At 41.7% G+C, this 23505-nt stretch overlaps 1 protein-coding gene across 6 annotated transcripts in view; it reads left to right on the forward strand.

The window, feature by feature from the left end:
• Nucleotides 1–23505, forward strand: part of TENM2 (teneurin transmembrane protein 2) — a 4009156-nt gene that overhangs the window by 358459 nt on the left and 3627192 nt on the right. For all 6 annotated transcript variants that reach the window (XM_075344552.1, XM_075344547.1, XM_075344548.1 and 3 more), the window contains exon 2: nucleotides 829–948. In XM_075344552.1, the coding sequence (XP_075200667.1) occupies nucleotides 829–948 (120 nt within the window). The remainder of the gene's footprint in view (nucleotides 1–828; nucleotides 949–23505) is intronic.

The raw sequence follows: 23505 nt of genomic DNA on the forward strand, positions 1-23505 counted from the left end.
CACATAAAACCCAGTGATAGAATGACACTGAAATGTGTGAGAAATACTGAGATTTGCTTAAATACTATAAAACTTGCCAAAATGATCCTTAGGCTATGTGCCCATGGGAAAAGTGTCCTGAGGATATATCCGCAGGACATTCCACAGGACCTCCCAGAAAACCGCAGCACAACTTTGTCTGTTTACATGCTGCGGTTGTATTGCAGAATGTCTTGCGGATATGCTGCGGTCATTCTGCATTTAGGATACAGTACCATGGCTTCGGCACTGCATCTTCAATGCAGAACAAGTGCTGGAGTGATGGGGGAGTTCATACTTACCTCCATCACGCAGCACTTCACTTTCCTGCTGTGTCTGTCTACATATTGCTGGAGAAGGTGGGCGGGCCTGAACTAGCTCTGGATGTCACATGACCGGAGCTCGTGCAGGTCCCGCCCACCTCCTGCTTCCTGCTTCTGGCTCCACCGCGCTTGTCTGCATCGGAGGAAGTGACTCCGGTGTCTTCTATCAAGGCAGGTAAGTATGGGATCTTGCGGAAAAATCTGTAAGAATAATTCACATGCTGCAGATTTTTCCGCAGGGAAATCCGCATTATTTCTGCTGCAGAAAACAACGCAGCATGGGCACAGCAGTTCCAAAATGCCATAGAAATAGCTGGGGAACCGCTATACTGCAGATTTTTGAAAAATCCGCGGAATTTCCGCGAAAAAATCGTGGCAAATTCCGCAAATTTTCTGCAGCGTCGGCACATAGCCTTATTTTCATCACATGCATAGTGATAATGTAATTTTGAATCCTAATCACTGATTTTTTTTTCTTTCTTTTTAGGAAAAGAAAGTCCAAACTCCAAATGTTGTTATTCTGAGAGTGGTGGAGTAACAAAGTTAGGAAACCAAACAAATAGTAGGTACCCAAAAACTCCGTGCCATTTGGATCTCTACTCCGAAGGTAAGCTATTCTAATTAAATTCTTTACTGTTGATCAGATACGTTGTTCTGTCTTTTTTGCAATGAATAAAGGGAATCAGTCAGTTGGGTCAACCCACCTAAGACATCTTTTTGTGCAAGTAGGTAACAGGGAGTACAGTAAAACCTAAAACCAAACCTTGATATCTGCGATTCAGTATTTTATTCCCGAGAAATACACATTTTTCCTCAAGATGTAAATGAGCCAATATGTGTAGGCCAAAAACTGTTCTCCCTTGAATTTGCATCCAGAGCTTATTTTAAAAGAAAGGAGGCATTATAGGAATGAGACATGTAATAACTGACTCTTTGCACTACTGATCTCACTGCTGAGCTGTGTGTGATTATAACTAACCCATTAAAGCATAACTAAACTTTCTCATTACAAACACATTTTCAGCTGCAGTTTTTCTCTCAGTGCGTAAGCTTCCATCTCAGAAGTAGTGTTGGGGAAGTAAAGCACAGCATTGTAGACATTACGAGACGAGAGCTGCAATTGGAAGGGTGTTTGTAAAATCACCAATAGAATTCTCCCATACTTTGTTAGTTATGATCAAGCACAGCTCTGCAGCAGAGCTGACAGCACTAGGAGAGAACAACTGAGCTGCAGATGTGTCTGTAATGAGACAAAGTTCTGTCGTACCGCTCTTCCCTCCTTTATGGCTGCTTGTTAGATAGAATGTGAAGAAGTTGTAATTAGGCAAAGCTCTGTATAACATGTCTCACACTGGTAATGCCCCCTTTCATTTAAAATAAATTCTTGAGGCAGATTCTAGAGGAGATTTGTATCTGCCCATAGATACTAACAGCTTGTTCACATGTTAAAGTGGCTCTTTCTGAAATAAGACATCAGTTTGTAGATATCAATTTATTAAACTTTCTATGACCTGCATTCCCATATAGACAGATAAGGAGGGTTGATCCTACTGACAGATTCCCTTTAATTACCTGTAATAAAATATAGTGTAAAACAAACCGAATAAAAAAAACAAACAAATAGAAAATAGAAACATTATATATTTAGTTTATATTTGTGAAAAAAACAGAAAATTCAACTTTTCATGTCTTCATGATGTCTATTTAAACAGAAACATTGGTGTTTATCCACATGCAAAAGATTAGTTTCTAACTTTCAGTTGGGGCTTGCAGAAATCAATGTGCACGATGTAGAAACAGATTTATAGAACAGATCTTTTGTTACAGAAATGTATACATTGCCTTTGTTGTGTGAGACCATGCCCATTAGGCTAAGTTCACATGTGGCAGAAAGACTGGTTATTTTCCTACCAGATTATCTGTCTAGTAAATTACAGCAGCAAAGTGGATGATATTTTATCATATCTCAACCCCACAATACAGACAAAAATTATATACAAAATTTGTTCTACAGGGCAATTATCAGCATGCCAATATATTTTGCAGGTTGCTCCCAGATTTTACTTATAAAGTTTAAACAGAAACTGTGAACAGGATTTCAAACAAAATGTTTTATATGCATATGTAGCTCTTGCAAGGACAAGTCAAGCAATATCTATAACCTCTCTGTCCTTCCATTACTCAAAAATCAGTGTTTGAATCAATGTGTAAATTAGGCTGAAATGCTCTGGACCCCTGAAAGCTCATCTCAAGTCTCTGTTACTCTGCCTCTATTTGTTGCCCAGCCCTGCCTTCTGCTGTTTGACTAACAGCCTATATACTGCATGACTTTAAGAAAGGAGCTTTAAGTCAAGCCATAGAAGGCAGCACTGGCCAGAGAATAGATCTGGACTGACAGATACTTGAGAAGAGCTTTCAATCAACAAAGGGAACCTGTCACCTACTCAACAGCGGGGCAGTCCGATACGTTCGGTCTGATGGGCGTCGCTTAACTCAGGTCTGGTGCCTCCTCTATCCTTGCAATCCCCATCCTTCTTGCTTTGTGTGGATGGCACATCGTACATCAACCACACAGACCACTCCATTACACTCCTGCGCATGTGCACCTTTCTCCCTGTAGAGATTTTATTCCATTTTTACTCTAGAAATACAAAAAAAAAACCAAACAACTTTCCGTGGACATAGCATTAACCCCTTAACGACCGTGGGCCATAAAATTACGTCCTTGCGGTCATAACGTTACTGCCCGCGGTCTGCCGGTAGCATCATGCTGATTTTCTCAGCTGAGATGTGTGCCTGCTAGGCACGAGCAGAACCGTTATCTGCTCGTGCCGTTTAACCCCTTATATGGCGCTGTTAATATGTGATAGCGCCATTATAAGTGCGACCGCGTTAAACTTTTACTTACCGCCCGATACTGGAAGTCACGTGACGCGATCACGTGACTTCCGATAGTTGTCATGGTAGCACAGGGTCATGTGATGACTCCTGTACTACACCTGACTTGCTTTCACTTTCGCTGTGCCAGCGGCACAGCAAAAGAGAAAGAGAGCGTATCTGCTGTTTACAGCCTTGTAGCTGTGATCAGCAGATACTGCAGAGCGATCGGATAGCTGATCGCAATAGCCCCCTACGGGGACTAGTAAAATAAAAAAAAAAGTTAAAAAAGTTTTAAAAAATTAAAAAAAAACAAAAAACCTGAAAGTTCAAATCACCCCCCATTCGCCCCTTTGAAAATTAAAGGGTTAAAAAAATAAAAAATATACACACATTTGGTATCGCCGCGTTCAGAAACGCCCGATCTATGAAAATATAAAATCAATTAATCTGATCAGTATACGGCGTAGCAGCAAAAAAATTCCAAACGCCAAAACGTCGTTTTTTTTGTCACCACAACTTTTGCGCAAAATGCAATAAGAGGCGATCAAAATGTAGCGTCTGCGCAAAAATGGTACCGTTAAAAACGTCAGCTCAAGACGCAAAAAATAAGCCATCACTGAGCCATAGATCCCGAAAAATGAGAACGCTACGGGTCATGGAATATGGCGTAAAACATGCGCCACTTTTTACGGACAAACTTCCGATTTTTTTTTAACCCCCTATATAAAAGTAAACCTTTACATGTTTGGTGTCTACGAACTCGCACTGACCTGAGGCATCACACCCACACATGTTTTACCATATAGTGAACACAGTGAATAAAATATCTCAAAAACCATAGTGCTATCGCACTTTTTTTGCAAGTTTTCTGCATTTGGAATTTTTTTGCCGTTTTTCAGTACACTATATGGTGAAACTGATGGTTTCATTTAAAAGTACAGCTCGTTCCACAAAAAATGAGCCCTCACATGACCATATTGACTGAAAAATAAAAAAAGTTACGTCTCAGAAAAAGAATGGCGAAAAATAAAAACGGAAAGCGAAAAATCGGCCTGTCGTGAAGGGGTTAAGAGACACTTTACTAGACCACACTGATGCTATTGCCAAACTTAATGCTGTATCAGCTCTATTAGGCCACCTTATTAATACCTGGAAGATAAGGAGATGATTGTACAAAACTCATTCTATTTTGAGGCTCTCTGGCCATTTGATAGCTGCAATATTTTAAAGTATTGTACATATTATGTTGTAGAAAAAAAATACACTATACAGTGCTGGCCAAAAGTATTGGCACCCCTACAATTCTGTCAGATAATACTCAGTTTCTTCTTGAAAATGATTGCAATCACAAATTCTTTGGTATTATTAACTTCATTTATTTTGCTTGCAATGAAAAAACACAAAAGAGAATGAAACAAAAATCAAATCATTGATCATTTCACACAAAACTCCAAAAATGGGCCAGACAAAAGTATTGGCACCTTTAGCCTAATACTTTGTTGCACAACCTTTAGCCAAAATAACTGCGAACAACCGCTTCCGGTAACCATCAATGAGTTTCTTACAATGCTCTGCTGGAATTTTAGACCAATCTTCTTTGGCAAACTGCTCCAGGTCCCTGAGATTTGAAGGGTGCCTTCTCCAAACTGCCATTTTGAGATCTCTCCACAGGTGTTCTATGGGATTCATGTCTGGACTCATTGCTAACCACTTTAGTAGTCTCCAGTGCTTTCTCTCAAACCATTTTCTAGTGTTTTTTGAAGTGTGTTTTGGGTCATTGTCCTGCTGGAAGACCCATGATCTCTGAGAGAGACCCAGCTTTCTCACACTGAGCCCTACATTATGCTGCAAAATTTGTTGGTAGTCTTCAGACTTCATAATGCTATGCACACGGTCAAGCAGTCCAGTGCCAGAGGCAGCAAAGCAACCCCCAAACATCAGGGAACCTGCGCCATGTTTGACTGTAGAGACCGTGTTCTTTTCTTTGAATGCCTCTTTTTTTTTCCTGTAAACTCTATGTTGATGGCTTTTCCCAAAAAGCTCTACTTTTGTCTCATCTGACCAGAGAACATTCTCCCAAAATGTTTTAGGCTTTCTCAGGTAAATTTTGGCAGACTCCAGCCTGGCTTTTTTATGTCTCGGGGTAAGAAGTGGGGTCTTTCTGGGTATCCTACCATACAGTCCCTTTTCATTCAGATGCTGACGGATAGTACGGGTTGACACTGTTGTACCCTCGGACTGCAGGGTAGCTTGAACTTGCTTGGGTGTTAGTCGAGGTTCTTTATCCACCATCCGCACAGTCTTGCGTGGAAATCTCTCGTCAATTTTTCTTTACCTTCCACATCTAGGGAGGCTAGCCACAGTGCCATGGGCTTTAAACTTCTTGATGACACTGCGCACCGTAGACACAGGAACTTTCAGGTCTTTGGAGATGGACTTGTAGCCTTGAGATTGCTCATGCTTCCTCACAATTTGGATTCTCAAGTCCTCAGACAGTTCTTTGGTCTTCTTTCTTTTCTCCATGCTCAATGTGGTACACACAAGGGCACAGGACAGAGGTTGAGTCAACTTTAATCCATGTCAACTGGCTGCAAGTGTGATTTAGTTATTGCCAACACCTGTTAGGTGCCACAGGTAAGTTACAGGTGTTGTTAATTACACAAATTAGAGAAGCATCACATGATTTTTCAAACAGTGCAAATAATTTTGTCCACCCCCTTTTTATGTTTGGTGTGGAATTATAGCCAATTTGGCTTTATGACAATTTTTTTTATTTTTTTTCATTGAAGACAAATTAAATAAAGATAATACCAAAGAATTTGTGATTGCAATCATTTTCAAGAAGAAACTGAGTATTATCTGACAGAATTGCAGGTGTGCCAATACTTTTGGCCAGCACTATATATATATATATATATATATCTATATATATATGTATATATATATATATATATATATATATATATATATCTATATATAGATATATATATATATATATATATATACATACATATATACATACAGTCATGGCCAAAAGTTTTGAGAATGCTACAAATATTAATTTTTACAAAGTCTACTGCTTAAGTTTTTCTAATGGCAATTTGCTATATTCTACAGAATGTCATAAAGAGTGATCAGCTTAACAATTACTTGCAAAGTCAATATTGGCTAACAAAATGAACTTTAACCCCCAAAACACATTTCAACATCATTGCATTCCTGTCTTAAAAGGAGCAGCTAACATTGTTTTAGTGATTGTTCCATTAACACAGGTGTGGGTGGTGATGAGGACAGGGCTGGTGATCAATCAGTCATGATTAAGTAAGAATGACACCACTGGACACTTTAAAAGGAGGCTGGTGATTGGTATCATTGTTTCTCTTCAGTTAACCATGGTTATCTCTAAAGAAACACGTGCAGCCATCATTGCTCTGCACAAAAATGTCCTAACAGGGAAGAGTATCGCAGCTACAAAGATTGCACCTCAGTGAACAATCTATCGCATCATCAAGAACTTCAAGGAGAGAGCTTCCATTGTTGCCAAAAAGGCTCCAGGGCGCTCAAGAAGGACCAGCAAATGCCAGGACCGTATCTTAAAACTGTTTCAGCTGCGGGATCGGACTACCAGCAGTGCCGAGCTAGCTCAGCAATGGCAGCAGGCTGGTGTGAGTGCTTCTGCACGCACTGTGAGGCAGAGACTGCTTGAGCAAGGCCTGGTTTCAAGGAGGGCAGCAAAGAAGCCACTTCTCTCCAGAAAACACATCAGGGACCGACTGATATTCTGCAAAAGGTACAGGGAGTGGACTGCTGAGGACTGGGGTAAAGTCATTTTCTCAGATAAATCCTCTTTTCGATTGTTTGGGACATCTGGAAAACAGCTTATTAGGAGAAGAAGAGGTGGGCGCTACCACCAGTCTTGTCTCATGCCAACTGTTAACCCCTTCACGATCATGGACGGATATATCCGTCATGGAGTGTGTCCCGTTAAGCCCCGCCCCCTGCCGCGGGCAGGCGGCGGCGGTTGGCACACATATCAGCTGTTTTCAACAGCTGACATGTGTGCCTGCTAGCCGCGGGTGGAATCGCTTCTACCCGCGGCCATTAACCCCTTAAATCTTGCTGCCAAAGTCTGGCAGCAAGATCTAAATGCGCGCGGCCATGTTTTTTACTTACCGCCGCCCCCACCGGAAGTCACGTGCGTTATCACGTGACTATCGGTGGTTGCCATCGTAGCACAGGATCATGTGATGACGCCTGCAGCTATGATGTTTCACTTTCGTTTTCCCTCGGCCGAGAGCAGAGGGAAAAACAAAGTGACTGAATCTGCTGTTTACAGCTGTATAGCTGTGATCAGCAGATAGATAATAGCGATCGGATTGCTGATTGCTATAGCCCCCTAGGGGGACTAGTAAAATTAAAAAAAAAAGTAAAAAAAAAGTTTTAAAAAATAAAAAAAAAACAAAACACCTAAAAGTTCAAATCACCCCCCCTTTCCCCCCCATTGAATATTAAAGGGTTAAAAAATAAATAAATATACACATATTTGGTATTGCCGCGTTCAGAAATGCCCGATCTATCAAAATATAAAATTAATTAATCTGACTGGTAAACGGCGTAGTGGCAAAAAAATTCCAAACGCCAAAATTACGTTTTTTGGTCGTCGCAAGTTTTACGCAAAATGGGCGATCAAAACGTAGCATCTGCGCAAAAAAGGTACCATTATAAACGTCAGCTTGAGACGCAAAAAATAAGCCGTCACTGTGCCATAGATCCCAAAAAATAAAAGCGCTACGTGTTTCGGAAAATGGCGCAAAACGTGCGCCACTTTTATTGGACAAGCTTGTGAATTTTTTTTAACCCCTTAGGTACAAGTAAACCTATACATGTTTGGTATCTACAAACTCGCACTGACCTCAGGCATCATACCCACACATCAGTTTTACCATATAGTGAACACCGTGAATAAAACATCCCAAAAACTATTGTGCCATCACACTTTTTATGCAATTTTTCCGCATTTGGAATTTTTTTGCTGTTTTCCAGTACACCATATGGTAAAACTTATGGTTTCATTTAAAAGTACAACTTGTCCCGCAAAAAACAAGCCCTCATATGGCAAGATTGACCGAAAAATAAAAAAGTTACGGCTCTCGGAAGAAGGGGAGCAAAAAACAAAAACGCAAAAACGGAAAGTGCCCCGGGGCTGAAGGGGTTAAGCATCCTGAAACGATTCATGTGTGGGGTTGCTTCTCAGCCAAGGGAATCAGCTCACTCACAGTTTTGCCTTAAAACACAGCCATGAATAAAGAATGGTACCAGAATGTCCTCCAAGAGCAACTTCTCCCAACTGTCCAAGAGCAGTTTGGCGCCCAACAATGCCTTTTCCAGCATGATGGAGCACCTTGCCATGAAGCAAAGGTGATCACTAAATGGCTCATGGAACAAAACATAGAGATTTTGGGTCCATGGCCTGGAAACTCCCCAGATCTTAATCCCATTGAGAACTTGTGGGCAATCATCAAGAGACGGGTGGACAAACAAAAACCAACAAATTCTGGCAAAATGCAAGCATTGCTTATGCAAGAATGGACAGCTATCAGTCAGGATTTGATCCAGAAGTTGATTGAGAGCATGCCAAGGAGACTTGCAGAGGTCCTGAAGAAGAAGGGTCAACACTGCAAATATTGACTTGCTGCATTAACTTATTCTAACTGTCAATATAACCTTTTGGTACTCATAATACGATTGCAATTATACTTCTGTATGTGATGTAAACATCAGACAAACACAATTAAAAACCAGAGGGCAACAGATCATGTGAAAATATAATGTTGGTGTCATTCTCAAAACTTTTGGCCATAACTGTATATATATACATATATATATATATATATATATATATATATATATATATATATATATATATATATATACATATATACTGATTTTGTAAGTTTGCCCACTGACAAAGACATGACTGGTTTATAATTTTGAGGATAGGTTAGTTTGAACAGTGAGAAATAGAATATCCAAAATATAATCCAGAAAATTGCATTGTATGCATTGCATAAATTTATTTGCATTTTGCAGAGAGAAATAAGGATTCGATTCCTCTGGCAACAAGACCTAATACTTGGTGGCAAAACCCTTGTTGACAAGCACAGCAGTCAGATGTTTTTTGTAGTTGATGAAGAGGTTTGTACACATGTCAGGAGGAATTTTGGTAACCTCCTCTTTACAGATCATCTCTAAATCATTAAGATTTTGAGGCTGTCACTTGGCAACTCGGAGCTTTAGTTCCCTCCATAAGTTTTCTTTTGCATTAATGTCTGGAGACTGGCTAGGCCACTCCATGACCTTAATGTGCTTCTTTTTGAACCACGCCTTTGTTGCCTTGGCTGTATGTTTTGGATCATTGTCATGCTGGAAGACCCAGCCATTACCAATTTTTAATGTATTTGTGGAGGGAAGGAGGTTGTCACTCAGGATTTTACAGTACATAGCTCCATCCATTGTCCCATTGCTGCGGTGAAGTAGTCATGTGCCCTTAGCAGAGAAACACCCCCAAAACATAATGTTTCCACCTCCATGCTTGACAGTGGGGACGGTGTTCTTTGAGTCATAGGCAGCATTTCTCTTCCTCCAAACACAGCAAGTTGAGTTAGGGCCAAAGAGCTCAATTTTTGACTCATCTGACCACAGCACCTTCTCCCAATCACTCTCAGAATCATCCAGGTGTTCATTGGCAAACTTCAGATGGGCCTGCACATGTGCATTCTTGAGTAGTGGGACTTTGCGGGCACTGCAGCATTTTAAGCCATTACAGCTTAATGTGTTACCAATGGTGTTCTTGGGGACAGTGGTCCTAGTTGCTTTGAGATCATTAGCAAGTTCACCCCATGTAGTTTTAGGATGATCTCTCACCTTCTTCATGATCCTGGATACCCCACGAGGTGAAATTTTGCATTGAGCCCCAGATCGATGTCGATTGACACTCATTTTGTATTTCTTACATTTTCTTACTATTGCACCAACACTCGTCTCCTTCTCACCCAGCATCTTACTTATGGTTTGCAGCCCATTCCAGCCTTGTGCTGGTCTATGATCTTGTCTCTGACATCCTTAGAAAGCTTTTTGGTCTTGCCCATATTGTAGAGGTTAGAGTCTGACTGATTAAATCTGTGGACAGGAGTCTTTTATACAGGTAACAATTTAAGATTAAGACAGCTGTCTTTAATGCAGGTAATGAGATGATTAGGAGCATCTAAGTGGTCTGTAGGAGCCATAACTCTTAAAGGTTGGTAGGGGAATAAATACTTATTTCTCTCTGCAAAATGCAAATCTAATATATAAAGCTGAGTGAGATGTGTGTATGTATGTCCGCTAAAGGAATCTGCATTGTCGCATTTACAATCACGAAATTTTACACAGACACCCAATGTGACTCAGGAAACGTCATAGACTATGTTTTGATGGGAAAATTTAACCCCGCACTTTACAGTTACTCTCCAAAAGACCTCCATTAAAGTCAATGGAGCTGCGAGCTAAAGGTTAATAATACGAGCTGTGAGTGGTTGCTATAGGAACAAAATAAACTGTTAGTATAAGAAGCTTATGTGTGAGGTAATAAGATGTTGGTAGGGAGCCGGATATAGAGAGACAGAGAGATAGAAAAACATAGGCACAGACAGAGTAAGAGGCAGGGAAATAGACAGAGACAGACAGACAGACAGAAAGAGACAGAGAAAGAGACAGACAGTGAAAGAGACAGAGACTGGGAGGGACAAACAGAGACAGACTGATAGTGGGAGAGACAAACATAGACAGGAAGAGACAAACAAAGACAGACAGAGACTGGGAGAGACAAACAGAGACTGGGAGAGACAAACAGAAACAGACAGAGACTGGGAGAGACAGACAGAGACTGGGAGAGACAAATAGAGACTGGGAGAGACAAACAGAAACAGACAGAGACTGGGAGAGACAAACAGAGACAGACAGATACTGGGAGAGAGACAGAGACAGATAGTATCCCGGGCAACACTCGGGTACTACAGCTAGTAAATTAATATAACTTATATAATGTAATTTTCTGGATTTTATCTTGGATATTCTATCTCTCACTGTTAAAATTAACCTAAAAATAAAATTATAGACCGTTATATACTGTATATATAAAGCTACACTCCTTAACAGTGAAATTTGTTCATGGGCTATTCTATTACTATTACACCTATTAAAACAATTTTAATTATCATTATGCACTACAAGGTAAATACACACTCCTCAACATTGAAATTACAACACTAAGAAGGAAAAGTCATGGAGTTTTGGAAATCACAGGATCACAGGAGAGTATGAGCAGCATGCGCAAAAATAAGCACACTTACACACCTTGGCATGCAATCAATGAGGATATTAGTGGTATGCACAAAATCCATTGCCACAATGAATGCCCTTGGGCATGCAAATCATCAGGATCACTGCTTTACAGTTCATTTTGCCCAACAAGGATGTCACAGATGGGAGAAAAGACAGGAAGCTGTAATATGCAGCCTGACATAGTTATGTGGTAGTTATGTTGGAAAATGGCCATACAGGAAAGAAGTCTTTGCTTCCAATATAGGCACATCCAATTAAAATCTATATACAACCTTAAACTTTTTTTATATTGTTCATTTGTTTCTTCCACACAAAATGAAGTTTTTGCTACTGCAGCTTGTGTGTAAGCCCTTCATCTAGCTAGTTGTTCGTCAAAACTGAAACAATTGCTCTTGTACAGGGGTCCTTTTCTGTTTTTGTTCACCAGCGAGTATTATATTATTGTAACAAAAAGCTTAAATGAATGTGCATATTATCTTAAATAGGTTGTCTATCACTTGGACAATCCCATCAATCCCGTTTTACATTTCAGAGTCCTATGAGAAAAGTAAAAAAAGATTATATTCACCTTGCTCTTTGGCACTGCTCTGGCTGTGTTAGTGCTGGGCCTTCGTCGCTTACCGGATTTAACAATGTGAACAGTAAGAGACCCAGCAATGTTTGTGTCAGTGCAGGAGGTGGGAGTAAGCTTTTCTTATCTTAGTCAGAAAACTCAGACATTTAAGAACAGATTGTCCAATTTGCGGACAACACTTTAAATCACATTATTGCATAGGTTTTATATGTGCTGCGCCTAATAGTCTAGTTTTAAAAATTTAAAATTTTAATCCATAGCAAAATTTAAGTTAATCTGTAAATTAGATAATCCAAAATGTTCTCAAAATATGAACAACCTTCTTATCTAATGTGATTGTCAAAACAGAAATATGGGGTTCTCCCTCCATACTCCATATCCAGTTCTTTATTTTACAAACAGTCTTTATTTTGGCTTTATATATGGTAATACATTTGAACTGGTATGTTAAATCTAAGAAAAATTGTATACAATTACACATGCAGCACTGAAGACATGTTGGTGAATATATATTTTCATTGTTGTTACACAATTACATATAATTTTGTTTTATCAAGTGTTATGTTATACATTGCTCAACATAATTATAACTTGTTGCTAAGACCTAAGATTTGACTTACAATCCATTTCAATTATAGATGCATCTGAGATTGCACATTTTATGGATATTTAGTTATTATATTTTCAAGTCTACATTATTTGAAAAATGCAAAATTTAAATTGCTTTAAAGTAGAAACATTACACAAATAATGGCAAATAGCCACAGAGCTTTCATGAAACTGACTCCATGTTTTATATAATATATAACCAGCTTTTTATGTTATATATCAACCTTAAATGTTACACCTAGAGGTGGGCTCATCAGGCAAAAATTCAAATTTGCCTGTTTGCCCTAGAAATTCAATTTGCAGCTAAGTTATTAAATGACATTATTGTCTCTCATAGTTTAATGTCCTTTATTATGCTCTAGTGTTTCTCCAGATGTCACATTATAATAAATGTAAAAGATGTAAAAAAAAAAACACATATTCAGACCTCGCCTCTGTGGCCCCTCTGCTCTTCACCATCATCTGTTCAATTTTTATTGCATGTTATTATCACAACCAAGAACACTGAATCCCCAGGATTCTTCACACTAGGTTGGGACTTTTGGCTCTGGTGAGGCCCGGGATGGTTCTGCACAAGCGCTTGTGCTTTAACACTACAGTGCCAAATTAGTGAATTGCAAAAAATCTGCAAAGTGGATAATATTTGAGTAGCATTCATTTTCACAATGTGCTGACATTTCCTGTTTTTATAAAGTTCAATCAGAATAGCAACATAATACACAAATAATGATGTCTGTGGCTAAATGCCAAAACAGCCTTAAAACTTTGATAGCATAATGCCATTTTTCATTGTAGCATCCATAAAACATATACTCTGTTCTTCACTGTCTAAACAAATCATCAGCTAAATTCATGAATCAAACAATGCAAGGCTAATTATGTTATTTTTAAAGGATAATCATGTTTCATGTCATGCTTTAGCATTGTAACTTGGTTATTTTAGATAAATTTTTAGATCATTTTTATTTACAATATTATTAGGGAAAGAATTGCATGCACTTTGTTGGTGACTGTATTTATTTATGTAAGAATGAGTGACAAAGGCTTCTTCCATGTCCCAGTAACAGCTAAAGAATAGATGATTCAACTATAAATATAACAACAATTGATAATTTACTATTTCTTTTACTGTTAATATTTACTGTCTTTTTGCTTTTGATTATTTTTATACATCTGGCACAAAAGAAACCCCTGTAGCTTCTAACATCCCTACTCTTATTACTGGAATTTAGAAGCTTTTATACATGTGCTCATATTATTATCTCTCAGTGGTTAAAGCTTGCTAGGCAAAGAGGTGTTTAAACCTAGAACTTAACCCCTTTACGACCGCCGATACGCCTTTTAACGGCGGTAAATAAGGGTACTTTTTCCGATCCGCCGCTTTTTAACGACGGTCGGAAAAAAGGGTCTAGCGCCCCCCAGAGTCAGAAAATTTCCGGGGTCTCAGCTGCCGGGGGTAGCTGAGACCCTGGAGATCATGATTCGGGCCGGTTTTTCCGGTCCCCGCTCACCTGATGACCGGTATACACCGTATACCGATCATCAAGTTATAGTAAATGACCGCGCCGGTAAAAAATGATTTATCTCCCATCTGGCATGATCAAACATGCCAGATGGGAGATAAATCTTTTTCCCGGTTCCCTCCGGTCCCCCGGTGTCCCCAAAGTGCCCCCCCCGACCCCCAACCCCCTCCCGAAAATCCAAGATGGCCGCGCGCACCGGCGATCACAGCAGCGCGCCGGCCGCATTTCCACTGTTCCTATGGTTTCTGTCGTATGTGCCATAACACATACGACAGAAACCTGCTCCCTAGGCCCTGCCGGGTCCCCCCCCTACCCGCCCCCATGGTGTCCCCCGGTGTCCCCCGGTGTCATACATACCGGAGCGCTGATCCCCCGCGGCCCCCTCCTCCGGCTCCTTCTCTGCAGACTCCGGTCACATGTGCCGAGCAGATGACAGCTTCCTGTGTTCAGGACGCTGGCTGCTCGCACTCTGCAGCTGTGACCCAGGGAGGGTGGGTGCAGATTCTTTGCACCCACTCTCCTCAAATCGAGGGTCTGCCCTCCTAGAAAATGGGGGATACGTTCCCTGAACGTGCCCCCCATATTCTAGAAGGTCCAGAGGCGACGTGGGACATCCAAATGGATTATTGTGGATTTTTTTTTTTCTTTTCAATAAATTGGTCAATCAGGGAATGTTTGGGGGAGTGTTTTTTCAAATAAATTTTTTTTTGTTGTCAATTTTTTTTTATTACTGTCAATTAGTTATGTCGGGTATCTGATAGACGCCGTGACATAACTAATTGCTGGGCTTGATGCCAGGTGACATTACACACCTAGTATCAACCCCATTCATTACCCCGTTAGCCAACGCACCAGGGCGCGGGATGAGCTGGGGCGAAACGCCAGAATTGGCGCATCTAATGGATGCGCCACTTCTGGGGCGGCTGCGGCCTGCTATTTTTAGGCTGGGAAGAGTCCAATAACCGTGGCTCTTCCCATCCTGAAAATACCAGACCCCAGCTGTCAGCTTCACCTTGGCTGGTGATCTAATTTGGGGGGACCCCACGTTTTTTTTTTTTTTTTTAATTATTTATTTATAAATAATTAAAAAAAAAACCAGCTTGGGGAGCCCTCCAAATTGATCACCAGACAAGATGAAGCTGTCAGCTGTGGTTTGCAGGCTACAGCTGTCTGCTTTACCCTAGCTGGCTATCAAAAATAGGGGGGACCCCACGTCATTTATTTTAATTCTTTTTTTTTTTTTTTGGGCTAAATACAAGGCTAGGCATCCTTTAGTGTCACATGAAAGGCACTAAAGGGCGCCAGCTTAGAATATGCAGGGGGGTGGGACGTTATATATGTTTGACATCTATCCATTCATCCATTGTAGCATTTTACGCTGTGTGCCCACAATCAGGGTTTGCAACATTTTGGACGCAGAGTGTTTTCCCTGCGTCCATAACGCTGCGTTGTGCATTAGAAGCACAGTGGCAGGATTTTTAGAAATCCCGTGCCCACTGTGTTTCTTTTCTCCGCAGCATAAATCGACCTGTGGCGCAGCTTCCCAAGCCTCAGGATGTCAATTTATGCTGCGGAGATGAGTGCTTTCTGCAGGTAGAATAGAACTAAAGTCCACAGCAGCCTGAACCCAAATCGTGGGCATGGGCAGCTGCGTTCTCCCGTGGACAACACTCACATTTCTGCAGGAGGCTGACACTGTGTACTAGACGCCGTGTCGCTGGATCATGGCCACATAGCCTAAAGGCCGCTTTACACACTGCGATATCGGTCCCGATATCGCTAGCGTGGGTACCCGCCCCCATCTGTTGTGCGACATGGGCAAATCGCTGCCCGTGCCGCACAACATCGCGCAGATGCGTCACACATACTTACCTGCCCGGCGACATCGCTGTGACCGGCGAACCGCCTCCTTGCTAAGGGGGCGGTCCGTGTGGCGTCACAGTGACGTCACTGAGCGGCCGCCCAATAGAAGCGGAGGGGCGGAGATGAGTGGCCGGAACATCCCGCCCACCTCCTTCCTTCCTCATAGCGGCCGGGAGGCAGGTAAGGAGAGGTTCCTCGTTCCTGCGGCGTCACACATAGCGATGTGTGCTGCCGCAGGAGCGACGAACTACATTGTTACTGCTGCTGTAACGATAATCGAGAATGGACCCCCATGTCACCGATGAGCGATTTTGCACGTTTTTGCAACGATGCAAAATCGCTCATCGGTGTCACACGCAGCAACATCGCTAATGCGGCCGGATGTGCGTCACCAATTCCGTGACCCTAACGACTCCGCATTAGCGATGTTGCAGCGTGTAAAGCCCCCTTAACAGTGAGAAATTTGTTGCTATAGCAACAGTTTTGTGAAGTACCTGTGGATTCAAAATGTTTACTATACTCCTGAATAAAATCCTTGAGGGGTCCAGTTTCCAAAATGAGGTCACTTGTGGGGGGTTTCTGATGTATAGGTGCCCAAGGGGCCCTGCTAATGTGACATGGTGCGCGCAATTTACTTCAACTTTTCCAAAATTCAAATGGTGCTCCTTCCATTCCAAGCCCTCCCATTTATCCAAACAAAGGTTTTTGGCCACATGTGGGGTATCCCTGCGCTCACAAGAAATTAGATAACAACCTGTGGGGTACACGTTTTGTTGTTGCCTCTTGAAAAAGTGAAAAATGTGTCGCTAAATCAACATTTTTGTGAAAAAAATGAAAATTTCAATATGGCAACCTAAGCTTATCAAATTCTGTGAAGTATTCGTGGATTCAAAATGCTCAATATACACCTAGATTAAAGCCTTGAGGGGTCTTATTTCCAGAATGGGGTCACTTGTGGGGGACCTCCACTGCTTAGGCACCTCAGGGGTTCTCCTAATGCAACATGGCGTCCGCTATTGATTCCAGCCAATTTTGCAGTCAAATTACACTCCTTCTCTTCTGAGCCCTGTAGTGTGCCCAAACAGTTGATTTCCACCACATACAAGATATCAACAAACTCAGGAGAAATTGCGCAATAAATTTCATGGTGATTTTTTTCCTGTTACCCTTGTGAAAAAAAAGCTACCTGGTTGAAGTAACAATTTTGTGGTAAAATTTTATTTTTTTATTTTCATGGCTCAACGTTATAAACTTCTGTAAAGCACCTGGGGGTTCAGGGTACTCACCAAACATCAAGATAAATTCCTTGAGGGGCCTAGTTTCCAATATGGGGTCACTTGTGGTGTTTTTTTGCTGTTTACGTACCTTAGGGGTCCTCCAAATGCGACATGGTGCCCGCAATCTTTTTCAGCCAAATTTCCTTTCCAAAATTCAAATATTGCTCCTTCCGTTCCAAGCCCTCCCATTTCTCAAAACAAAGGTTTCAGACCACAAGTGAGGTATCACCGTGCTCATAAAAAAGTGGGTAACAAACATTGGGGTCAAATTTTTGGAATTACCTCTTGAAAAAGTGAAAAAATTGATGCTAAAGCAACATTTTTGAGAAAAAAATGAAAATTTTCAATGTGACAACGTAACGTTATCAAAATCTGTGAAGTACCTGTGGATCCAAAATGCTCACTATACCCCTAGATAGAAGCCTTAAGGGGTCTAGTTTCCAAAATGGTGTCACTTGTAAGGGGTTTCTGCTGTTTAGGTACCTTAGCGGACATGTAATTGCAACATGGTGCCCGCAATCTATTTCAGCCAAATTTGCTTTCCAAAATTCAAATATTGCTCCTTCTGTTCCGAGCCCTCCCATTTGTCCAAACAAAGGTTTCTGACCACATGTGGGGTATTGGCGCGTTCATAAGAAAGTGGGTAACAAGTTTTGGGGTTCATTTTGTTGTGTTATTTCTTCTAAAAGTGAATAAATTTGGGGTAGAGCAACATTTTAGGTAAAATTTTATTTTTTGCTTTTTTTCATTCCACTTTGCTTTAGTTCCTGTGAAGCACCTGAAGGGTTAATAAACTTCTTGGATGTGGTTTTGAGTACTTTGAGGGGTGCTGTTTTGAGAATGGTGTCACTTTTAGGTATTTTCTGTCACTTAGGCCTCTCAAAGTCACTTCAAATGTGATGTGGTCCCTAAAAAAATGGTTTTGTGAATTTTGTTGAAAAAATGGGAAATTGCAGATGAACTTTGACCCCTTCTAACTTCCTAACCCCAAAACATTTTGTTTCAGAAATTGCGCTAATGTAAAGTAGACATGTGGGAAATGTTATTTATTAACTGTTTTGTGTGACATAACTCTCTGGGTTAAGGGCATAAAAATTAAAAGTTTGAAAATTGCAAAATTTTCAAAATTTTCATCAAATTTCCGATTTTTTCACAAATAAAAGCAAAAAATATCGTTCTAAATTTATAACTATCATGAAGTACAATATGTCACGAAAAAACAATGTCAGAATCATTGGGATCCGTTGAAGCGTTCCAGAGTTATGACCTCATAAAGTGACACTGGTCAGAATTGCAAAAAATGGCCTGGGCATTAAGTACAAAACTGGCTTCGTCCTAAAGGGGTTAAACAGAATCTTATTATTATTATTATTTATTTATAGAGCACCATTAATTCCATGGTGCTGTACATGAGAAGAGGGTTACATACAAAATACATATACAAGTTACAGTAGACAGACTAGTACAGAGGGAAGAGGGCCCTACCCTTGCGGGCTTACATTCTATAGGATTATGGGGAGGAGACAATAGGTGGGTCAGGCGGCAGCTTCGCACGGTGGTCGGGCGGCAGCTCCGCACGGTGGTCGGGCGGCAGCTCCGCACAGTGGTCGGGCGACAGTGAGTTCATTGTAGATTGTAGGCATTTCTGAACAGGTGGGTTTTCAGGTTCCGTTTGAAGTATCTTATCCACTAATATTTCTGCATCCCATTTTAGATCTCACACAAAGCATTTCCTATACTTTGAAAAGTATTTTTCCTAGTATCCATGCTCATTTTATGGTGAATTGGAGGCTGCAAAGCTTCATAGCACCAAAGTTTTGACTTGTTTAAGGCCGCGCTCACATCATTATTAGTATTTTGCCGCAGGCCTGGATCCGGTACTAATGTGTTTCAGAGCCATTCATTTCCTATGGAATCGCAGCAACATGCGGTCACATGCGCTCACATGAAGTGAATGTGACCGCATCCCGCCGCGACTCCATTGGAGGTGAATTGAGCTGAAACGCATTTGTACCGGATCCGGCTCTGCGGAAAAATACCGCTGATGTGAGCGGAGAGTAAGCTACCCATGTCCCCTAGCCAATACATACTAAAGTTCCAGTGTAAAGCGGACTTTACACGCTGCGATTTCGCTAGCGAGATCAGAAGCGATCGTACCCACCCCCGTTGGTTGTGTGACATGGGCAAACTGCTGCCCGTGGCGCACAACCTTGCTTACCCCCGTCACTTGGACTTACCTGCCCTACAACGTCGCTCTGGCCGGCAATCCGCCTCCTTTCTAAGGGGGCGGTTCGTGCGGCGTCACAGCGACGTCACACGGCAGGCATCCAATAGAAGCGGAGGGGCGGAGACGAGCGGGATGTAACATCCCGCCCACCTCCTTCCTTCAGCATTGCCGGTGGAGGCAGGTAAGGAGATGTTCGTCGCTCCTGCGGTGTCACACATAGCGATGTGTGGTGCTGCAGGAACGAGGAACAACATCGCTAATAAGCAGAAAACAATTTTTTGTTTCACGATGACCTCTCCACGGCAAACGATTTTGACCGCTTTTGCGATCGTTTAAGGTCGCTCATAAGTGTCACACACTGCGATATCGTTAATGACGCCAGAAGTGCGTCACAAACACCGTGACCCCGACGATAATTCATTAACGATATCGTAGCGTGTAAAGCCCGCTTAAGTGTACTTGTGGGTACATGTATACGTTTTAGCTGTTAATCTCTTTCAAGCATATTCTCTAAATTAAACTTTTATGTATCAAACTTGAATGGAGAACAATTAACAGCAATAAATATAGGGACAGGGCCTAATAGTTTTTATTAGATATCTGTTGCAAGCTACATGAAACAGAAAGCTTTCCTTACCTGCTATATTGACATATTTAATTTTCTTAAAGAAGCACTCCATGTATATATTTTTTTTTAAATATGTGTATATATGAAAATATGCATGTAATGTCATGTGAATTTATTAATATACTCCCCTACCGATGCTCACTCCGGTCACTGAAGTCACCACAATTGCAACTATTCAGCTCACTCTATGCTTTATGCGTGAGCCGGAAATCTCATTTCGAATGAAAGCTTAAAGAGCCATGTTCTGACTCTCCATAGTCTTCAACTGTAAGAGTCACTTCAAAGTCATGCAGAAATAATCATAAGCCAGTGAGTCTGCAGACGGGTGACCTCCCTGAGAAGGGGATAAAAACGGCGCTGAACACCAGAGAGAGTAGCGGAAGGCGAGTATATTAATATACTCACACCACAACACATGCATATACTGTATACAAAGATTTTATCTATCTATCTATATATATATATATATATATATATATATATATATATACAGTACAGACCAAAAGATTGGACACACCTTCTCATTCAAAGAGTTTTCTTTATTTTCATGACTCTGAAAATTGTAGATTCACATTGAAGGCATCAAGACTATGAATTAACACATGTGGAATGAAAAAATTAATAAAAAAGTCTGAAACAACTGAAAATATGTCTTAGGTTCTTCAAAGTAGCCACCTTTTGCTTTGATTACTGCTTTGCACACTCTTGGCATTTTCTTGATGAGCTTCAAGAGGTAGTCACCGGAAATCGTCTTACACCAGTCTTGAAGGAGTTCCCAGAGATGCTTAGCACTTGTAGGCCCTTTTGCCTTCACTCTGCAGTCCAGCTCACCCCAAACCATCTCGATAGGGTTCAGGTCTGGTGACTGTGGAAGCCAGGTCATCTAGCGTAGCACCCCATCACTCTCCTTCTTAGTCAAATAGCCCTTACACAGCTTGTAAGTGTGTTTGGGGTCATTGTCCTGTTGAAAAATAAATGTTGGTTCAACTAAGCGCAAACCTAATGGAATAGCATGCGGCTGCAAGATGCTGTGGTAGCCATGCTGGTACAGTATGCCTTCAATTGTGAATAAATCCCCAACAGTGTCACCAGCTAAGCACCCCCACACCATCACACCTCCTCCTTCATGCTTCACGGTGGGAACCAGGCATGTAGAGGCCATCCGTTCACCTTTTCTGCGTCGCACAAAGACACAGTTGTTGGATCCAAAGATCTCAAATTTGGATCCATCAGACCAAAGCACAGATTTCCACTGGTCTAATGTCCATTCCTTGTGTTCTTTAGCCCAAACAAGTCTCTTCTGCTTGTTGCCTGTCCTTAGCAGTGGTTTCCTAGCAGCTATTTTACCATGAAGGCCTGCTGCACAAAGTCTCCTCTTAACAGTTGTTCTAGAGATGAGTCTGCTGCTAGAACTCTGTGTGGCATTAACTTGGTCTCTAATCTGAGCTGCTGTTAACCTGCGATTTCTGAGGCTGGTGACTCGGATAAATTGATCCTCCGCAGCAGAGGTGACTCTTGATCTTCCTTTCCTGGGGCGGTCCTCATGTGAGCCAGTTTCTTTGTAGCGTTTGATGTTTTTTGCCACTGCACTTGGGGACACTTTCAAAGTTTTCCCAATTTTTCGGACTGATTGATTTTTATTTCTTAAAGTAATGATGGCCACTCGTTTTTCTTTACTTAGCTGCTTTTTCTTGCCATAATACAAATTCTAACAGTCTATTGAGTAGGACTACCACCTGTGTGTTATGTCTTGATGGTGGATCCTCTGGGTCGTGCACTAGACTCCCCAAGTGAAGCAACCCGGAGCTAACCCCTGTACAGGGACTGTCCAGTTACCCCACCAGAGGGCCTAGATACACGGTAGCCGGAGTACTAGTGGTGCAGGGACAGCGTCCCTCAGGGGATGGATGGAACGAAGTCTCTGGGGCCACAGAGTTCCTGGAGACAATGCGGGAATCCACTGCAGGTGCCGGGTTGAAGCCTCAGGCGGGATCAGGATGTAGCTGGGCGTGCAGGTTGAGGTCGCCGGGTGAAGTCGGGGATCAGAGACGGGCACTGGCTGATGGAATGGTGGTGGTATTCCCCGCCGACAGTCACCGGAAGCCCGCCTGGGCAATCCCTTGGTCAGGACCAGGTTACGGTAGCAAGACAGCCTCTGAGGAGGAGACAGAGTTAGATATATGCAAAGCACAAGAGGACCTGAACACCTAGCTCGTTGAACAGGCACCACGCACATGGAATGAAGATCCTAATATACCTTGTACCCGATTTAGGCAATATCCTGTTTCTGGGACGCTGGCCCTTTAAGAGGAGGTCAATGACCGCGCGCGCGCCCTAATACACATGCGCGAAGCCCAAGTGCCGGAGATCAGAGCAAGAAGTGGTGCCCATGATGCAGGAGAGCCTGACAGTGTGTCCTGGGTCGCAGAGGAACGCCGGGAGCGGGGGACAGGAAGCATGGAGGATGCAGAGGAAGAAGAGGGAGCTGTGTGACAGTGGGCAGGAGGACCAGGGACCAGAGCGTTGAGTGAGGATGGCGTCGGGCCCCGGGGAGCGTGACACTGTGTATCCACTAGACTTCTGCACAACACAGCTGATGGCTCCAACCCCATTTTTAAGGCAAGAAATCCCACTTATTAAACCTGACAGGGCACACCTGTGAAGTGAAAACCATTTCCGGTGACTACCTCTTGAAGCTTATCAAGAGAATGCCAAGTGTGTGCAAAGCAGTAATTAAAGTAAAATGTTGCTACTTTGAAGAACCTAGAATATAAGACATATTTTCAGTTGTTTCATACTTTTTTGTTAAGTATTTCATTCCACATGTATTAATTCATAGTTTTGATGCCTTCAATGTGAATCTACAATTTTCAGAGTCAGGAACATAAAGAAAACTCTTCGAATGAGAAGGTGTGTCCAAACGTTTGGTCTGTACTATATATATATATATATATATATATATATATATATATATATATATACAGTGCCTACAAGTAGTATTCAACCCCCTGCAGATTTAGCAGGTTTGATAAGATGCAAATAAGTTAGAGCCTGCAAACTTCAAACAAGAGCAGGATTTATTAACAGATGCATAAATCTTACAAACCAACAGGTTATGTTGCTCAGTTAAATTTTAATAAATTTTCAACATAAAAGTGTGGGTCAATTATTATTCAACCCCTAGGTTTAATATTTTGTGGA

The sequence above is a fragment of the Anomaloglossus baeobatrachus genome, chromosome 4 (genome assembly GCF_048569485.1).
Source record: "Anomaloglossus baeobatrachus isolate aAnoBae1 chromosome 4, aAnoBae1.hap1, whole genome shotgun sequence".
Classification (NCBI taxonomy): Eukaryota; Metazoa; Chordata; class Amphibia; order Anura; family Aromobatidae; genus Anomaloglossus; species Anomaloglossus baeobatrachus.